Source organism: Marmota flaviventris, chromosome 2, assembly GCF_047511675.1.
Source record: "Marmota flaviventris isolate mMarFla1 chromosome 2, mMarFla1.hap1, whole genome shotgun sequence".
NCBI lineage: Eukaryota > Metazoa > Chordata > Mammalia > Rodentia > Sciuridae > Marmota > Marmota flaviventris.
In genome coordinates this window covers 175,610,307-175,617,500 of record NC_092499.1, presented here as the reverse complement: position 1 = coordinate 175,617,500, position 7,194 = coordinate 175,610,307, and the positions used below count along the sequence as shown (strand labels likewise).

Here is a 7,194-nt window from a genome sequence, read left to right as displayed (position 1 = left end):
CTTTGCTTATTTTATGGTACATATGTATATTGCCTGCCTGGGAGGCATGCTTATTGGATTTTGTTGTTGTTGTTGTTGTTTTCTGAGAGGGGCATGTAATCAGGAAAGTCTGGAGATCATAGATCCAAAGAACAAGTCCCTCTGGATTCCTGGAGTGGGGGGGGGGGTGTCATAAGATCGGGGTGGAGGAATATCAAAAGCTGCTGGTGGTTGTAAAGGTCGAGGGGTCTGAGCCAAGCACTGTTGGAAGGGGGATCTCCATTTTTTCTAGTCACTGACCCCAGTCAACTCCCACAGTCCCCAGCCGAAGGGAGAAAGGCTGCGCTTGGATACTTTGTAGCCAGTGCTGAGCTGAGCACGAGGGCGGGTGCGCCGGGAGGAGCGCTTGCGCTCGGGGCGGGAAGGTGGCGGGGGAAGCTCCCGACTCAACTGCACAGGGAGGGGCTTACGCATCGGAGAGCTCTGCGGAGTAGGCATAGGGGTCTTCCTGGGACCGAGTCACCACCTTGAACTGGCGCCGGAGGAAACCGCCATAACGCTTCTGGTTATCCCACTTGAGCTTGGGACGGATGCGCCGCAAGAAGCCCCCGTAGCGTTTGTACAAGTCCTCGTGGCCCGCCCTTTCCCCGTCGCCGTCCCCCTCCCCCGCCACCTCTGAGCTCCTCTTGGGGTATTTGCGTAGAAAGCCCCCATAGCGCTTGACCTTGGCATCCTCCTCATCCAAGTCCAGCGCAGCAGCCTCCAGGGCGCCGTTGTTCAGCTGGGCACCCCCGGGCAGCTCGGCTTCCCCTCCGTCCCCAAACCCACCGGGGAAACCCCTGAGCTTCTCCTTTGTCAGGGTGCCAGGGAGAAGTTGGCTTCTCTCCGCCTCCTTCAGGAAGGGCCCCAGGAGCTTGGCCAGCTCGCTGTAGGCTTCTTCCAAGGCTGCCTGGCTCTCCAGATCTTCCTGGCCAGCAAGCCCAAGGGTGGACGGGTTGAGAAAAGACAGGAAGCCCTGACATCTCTCCCACTCCTCCGAGGGCAGCAGGGCGTCCTGGCATTCCAGAGAGCAAACCTGCAAAAGACCCCGGAGACCACAGTGGTAAGGTCACCCTCATCCAACTCTCAATTATTTTATTTTAATATACTGGTACTGGGGACAGAACCAGAGGGTGCTTAACCACTGAGCTACATTCCCAGCCCTTTTTATTCTTTATTTTGACACAGGATCTCACTAAATCTCTGAGGCCAGCCTTGAAATTGCAATCCTCCTGCTTCAGCCTCCTGAGTCGCTGGGAATACAGGCGTGCAGCACTGTGCCCGGCCCTAACAAATTATCAAAACACATGCTCTGAACATAGCGAGGCCCTATCTCTACATGAAATATAAAAAAGGGATGGGGAGCAGGGAAAGGTGGCACACACACCTGTAATCCCAGCGGGTAGGGGCGGGCTGAGGCAGGAGGACCACAGTTCAAAGCCAGCCTCAGCAACTTAGCGAGGCACTAAGCAATTCAGTGAGACCCTGTCTCTAAATAAAATACAAAAAAGGGCTGGGGATGTGGCTCGGTGGTTAAGCACACCTGAGTTCAATCCCTGATGCTCCACACACACCCACACACACACACAAAAAAAAAAAAACACATGCTCTGCCTCACCCTGGAGCCCCTTTTCCAATATCTGAAAAAATAAAAATGAGTGGCTTTGGCTAAGCACTTGGCCACCCATTTTAATGCTCCCAATGATGCATAAAGGTAGGTGCCTTTTGTGTCCGTGTGAAAGAAGAGAAAACAGACTTGGAGAGTTGAAACAGCTTTCCCAAGGACACGTGCCTACAGGTGGCAATGCCAAAATTGGACTCAAATTGATCGAAATCGATCTTCCCACGGAGCTCTGCGTGCTCCTCCAGAGGGAGAAGATGGTTCTCCTAACACTCTCAGGGTGTGAAGGATGCTGAGAACATTTGACAGGCACGGAGCAGGGCAGCATGCTGTAAAGAGCACGTGTGAGGGGTCTCAGAGGCTTCATCAAGGGTGGAGTTGGGGGGACACAGTATCTGCTTCATGGGGGGGGGTGACTATGAGGATGACCGCAGTGGTTGATGCTGCCACGTGAGCCCTGGCGGTCTAATGCCACAAGTCCTCATGCTTCGCCACCTGAGACTGTCTGGGCTCACAGAATTACCCCCCTTTGGCAGAAAAGGAAATTGAGGCTCCAAGAGGGGTTTCCATAGTCAGAGAGCCAGAAAGGGACACCCTGGGCACGTCTCCCCCAGGCCACCTGCCATTGTGGGCGAGGCACTGGGGAGAGTCTGCAGAGTAAAGGCTACAAGCCTGGCTGAGAGATTCCGAGACCCAGAAGAGGAAGCAAAGTTTAGAGCCTGTCACACAGATCCCAGCTGTTAGAGGTCGGGGAGACAGCTCTTTTCATGAGAGTGACTGGATTTAGAGGTGTCCATCAGCCTGGGGCTGGGGAGGGAGCAGCCCTGAAAAGGGAATGGCTTCATGATTGACAGACACCCTCCCTGTTGCCAGGCGTGCAGCTCCCTGGGAACCTGAATCTCTGTCCGGGCCAGAGGGAGCCCATGGCAGTGAGGTCTGGGGTGTGGATGGGAGCTGGACACAGCAGCCCCTGGTGCCTCGCCTTGTCCAGGGACAGGACAAGCCATGCACAAGGTTATGAGTACTGCGAGGGCACAGATGCCCAGGCCTGGGACCTCCCCTCCCTGGGCTCCACACTCAGAAGGGCCTGGGCATCAGGAAGCTGGCCGGAAACCTACCAGGGGGTTGATGGGTTTGGGTCCATCCTGGGTCTTCACGGCACACCAGGCGCAGCGGGACAGGCAGTCTGCCGCGGCAGAGGGGAGAGCGAGGAGGCACGCGGCCATCACCAGCTCTGGCCACCCCATTCTCTTGTGCCTCTTCCTGCTGGGAAGGAAGAAAGCGAGGGTGGTGAAATCCAATCACCTGGTTCCAGGTGATCAATGCAAGCAATTGACAAGTGCTGAGTGCCTGCTGTATGCTAACACTTCAGCTCTGAGCGCCAACTGTAATTCCCTTGATGACATTTCAGGCTCCGTCCCACAAAGGCACAAGCTGTTCCCTCTGCCTTCTGCCAGAAAACCCTTCCTCTCCTCTTCTGTTACCTGTCACTTAGATCCTAGACTAGACATCACCTCTTCTGGGCAGCTTTCCCAGGCTAAATGAGATGCTCATCTTTCCTATTCTCCCAATCATTTGCATCTCTTCCATCAAAGCAATGTACTGCTTGATAATTAGCTGTGTGAGCCTTCAGAGTCTGGTTACATAAAGGCAGTGACCGTGTCTTGTCTTCTCTGTCATACTTGCTCTGTGTTCCTCAAACAGGCCAAGCTTGCTCCTGCCTCAGGGCCTTTGCACTTTCTTCTTCTCTGTCTGCAGTACTCTGACCTCAGATTTTCATAAGATTCCCTCTTTTGCGTGTTGAATGAGTTCAATGTGGCATGGCCAGAGAGGCATTTGCTGATCCCTGTGTCAGCTTCCTCCGTCTCCCATGTCATCTGCTTTGATTCCGTTACACTCACGGCCTTCCCTATTTATTTGATATTTGTTCACTTGGTGTGGTGCTTTGTTAGGCTTGGGCACGCTCCCCCTGTAGAATGTGCACCTCAAGGGACACAGATTGTACCCAGCTTCTTCTGTGCTATATCCTAGCACCTGAAAACCCTGGCCAGCACATAAGAGGCTTTCAATAAATACTCCCCCGACGAAGTGATGCTTCACCAATAGCTGCTAAAAACCACCGTTTCAGCCAACTCTTTTTATAATCCAAAGTGAAGACTCAAAGCCATTCAAATGGGCACTCAGTGCAATTCTGTCCTGAGTGCTCAGGTGTTTTGGGGGTGCAAAGATCCCATCTCCTGAGCCCCAGAACCCCATGCTGTAGCCTGTAGCTCCATTTACTGAGCCCTGCCACCCTGGGCCCTCACTCCATCACCTCATCCCACTCCTCACTGTGAGACAGGCACTTGTGATGCACAGAGCCACCCCCACGTCCCGCCTGCTGGGGTGAAGCTGGGGTGCAAGGCCAGCCCACTTAGTGTCGCCAGGCCTAGAGCAACTTTCACTCATTGAGAGTGTGTCCCTCGTGAGGCCCAGGGCTGGCTGCCCGCACAGGACCCCTGACCTGTGTATTGAAATCAGCCCATCACCAGCTGAGAAGTGGTCCTGGAGAGACTGGAAGGATCTCCCAAGATCACACAGGGGTTCAGGGTGGGTCCCATCTGCTCCTGGAACGGGGACACCCAGAGTGGGAGACTCGGGGAAGTGGACTTGTGCCCACCTGCGTCTGCCTCCTGTCCCCGGGCTTCTCTATCAGCAGCTGAGCCGATTAGGGTTCCGGGTGAGCGAGCTGCAACATTTATATGGAGACACCAACAGGTGGCTCACACTTTCCCGGATGGCAGCCACGGCTGGTGTGACACAGAGCCCCGGCCACCCTTGACGCCCTGGCTGGTGGCTTCCCGCTGTGCGTGGCTGCTGACATAGGCAGTCCCATGTCAATCTCGTGGGAATCTTGTCTCTCTCTCTCTGCTTCTCTGAGCCACACAGCTGTTCCCCCGCGCCCTTCCACCACCAAGGCCCACATCCACAAAGGCCCAGAAACCATGGCGCCCGCTGACCCTGGGCTGAAACCTCGGAACCCAGGAGCCGAAATAAACTTCCCCTCCTCTCAGTTTTCTCAAGTGTTTTGTCACCGTGATGAAAAGCTGAGGAACAGAGACAGGTCGCTCTGAGCGACCTCAGGGGTTAGGTCCTACACACACAGACTCATGGCGTGAGCACTAGGTCACACCCACCCGGCAGGTGAGGAACCGGAGCCTGCCAAGACTCCAGAGCTAGGAGGGGCTCCAGGCGAGAGATGCACCCAGGCAGTCCGGCTCCGGAGCTCTCCTTCTGGGCCAGCGGGTACTGCCCAGGCCCCTCGGTCCACCCCACGCAGCCTCCAAGCCTCCCTTCTGGAGCAGCCTCCAATCTTGTCCTCTTAGACACACTTCACAGGGCACTCAAGGGCTTCCCTGATCCAGAGGCAACATTTTCGAGGTGCTCACTGTGTGCTGGGCCCAAGCTCGGTCCTGCATGGATCTTAGGGAAGGGGTCCTCGTGATGAGCCATAACTGGACTAGCGTTCTCCCCATTTTCCAGATGAGGAAGTGGAGGCCCAGAGAGGTTGTTTCATCTATCCAGGGCCTCCCAGCAGGTACACAGCACCCTCACAGACTGGCATGAGCTCTTGACCCAATGACCAATTCCCGACCCATGCCACCAATGCCGCTGCGCTGCTCCCCCAAACCTTTGCAACACCCCTGATTTCTTCTCCCTGGAAGCTTCTCTCACCCCACCCACCCCACTGACCACCTGGCTAAGTCCTACTCCCCCTTCAGATTCAGGCTCCACTGCTTCCCACCTGGATTAGGCCCCTCCTCTGAGATCCCACAGCCACCTGTGCTGGCCCTGTCCCATCATTACCTCTGAGCTTTCAAGTTCACTGCCTGGGGGCACTTTGTAAGTGCAAAGTCCCTGAGGTTGAGTGGGAGGGTGGGGTGAGGATGGCAAGGAGACCAGGGTAGAGGAAGGGCAGAGTGGGGGAGATGGAGGTTGGAAAAGTGGAGGGGTGGGCAGAGGCTGGGTAGCGCTGCCCCCATGGCCAAGGTCGATCTGCAGCTGTTCTAAGTGCGATAAGACCAAGGACGTTTGGTCCAGGCATGAGTGAGTGAACGAGTGGTGTCCCTGCACCTCGTCCAGGGCTGCAGTGAGAACAGGGGCGCTGTGCCCGGTCACTGAGTACACAGGTGCCATTTTAAAACCTGCAAGAATTTTGTATTAAAATCAAAAATTTCAATTTCCAAAGCCTCTTTAAAAATCAAACTCCCTGGAGACATTGGGCTTGTGGTCCACTATGGCAACAGACACGTGCTACCTGGTCACCGCTGTCCCTGCTGAGCACCTGAGAGACAGTTGCAAGCCCCAAACAGCCGACTCCAGCAACTTGGAGAAGCAGAGTGGGGAGGAGGAGGGGATGAGGCCTCCACTTCCTCCCGACCCACAGTAGGGTCCCCAAGTGAGGTTACTGATGGGGGCTCAGACCCCAGCCCACCACTCACCACTGCTTTGGGAAAACCACTTATCATCGCCAGGTCTCCATTTTCTCTGCTATGAAATGGGCCAATAATAAGGCCTCAGATGATTGTGCAGGAATGAAATGTGAGACTGTTATGAAGCACCAAGCATGTGCGTGGCACACAGTAGGTGCTTCAATAGTAAAGTACAGCTTTGGCCTGGTCTTACTTGGGCTGTAAGGGAAGGGGAGAGAGGAGCACAGAAAAGAGAGAACATAAAGCCCTGGCGGGCGGTAGGAACCGAATCAGTACCTGGATGAACTAATAGTCGTGGGCCCCTGTGACGTCAGTCCTGCTACTGCCACCAACTCCCAGGAACCTCGGAGGTGGGAGTTTTTATTCCCATTCCACAGGCTTTCCACAGCTCCCCCAGGTCCAACGTGGCTCAACCAGTGTGACCTGGTGGCCTGGAGATTTTTCTTAGCGATCCTGTTTCCTTTCCTTTGTAGCATAAATAAATGGTGAGCAGTGTCAGCTGGGCCCTGGGGAGAGCGTTTCCACCTCTCTAATGGGGTTCTGCTGAGGGATGGAGCTTGGAGGTCAGAGGTCACAGACAGCCCTGCTTCTTGTCATCTCTGATTGGGGACGAACTTCATCCTTCTTCAGGGGGAGAAGTGGAAAAGTGGAAAGTGAACCCACTCGGCAAGTGTCAGGGAACTGGCGGAGGCCATGCTCAGCCCACCAAGAAAGGAGGGGCCCCTCTTGCAGGTGGGTGGACCGGGGGGGCTCACAAAGAAAAATCCTGGGCTCTGGGCCGTTCCTGAAGCGTGTCCTCGGCCACCACCTCACCACTCAGCAATAGTCCAATAGGGAAACACGAGCTGATGGGAGCGAAGGGACTCTCCCCTAACAAGAAGCAAAGGACACCGAGGACTTGGCCACCTCCGTAATCCCACCAGCCTCTGTGGATGGACGCATCCTGTGGGCCTGTCCTCACCCACTGCCCAGCCTTGTGAGGACGTCTGTTTCCAGGGCTGTTCTCAGGCTGAGAGCAGGGCTGATTGTTGAAGCAAGGATCGCATGGCCCAGAAAGCCAGAAATATGTACTCCCTGTTCCTG

The 7,194-nt window shown here is 55.3% G+C and overlaps 1 protein-coding gene across 1 annotated transcript; it reads right to left on the bottom strand.

The window, feature by feature from the left end:
• Positions 1–445: 445 nt before the first annotated feature.
• Positions 446–2,886, bottom strand: Pdyn (prodynorphin). The gene is made up of 2 exons (XM_027953989.1): positions 2,758–2,886; positions 446–1,054 (listed from the first exon to the last, which is right to left on the bottom strand). Exons 1-2 carry the CDS (start codon positions 2,884–2,886, stop codon positions 446–448), a joined length of 738 nt encoding a protein of 245 aa, XP_027809790.1.
• Between the last annotated feature and the right edge of the window lie 4,308 nt (positions 2,887–7,194).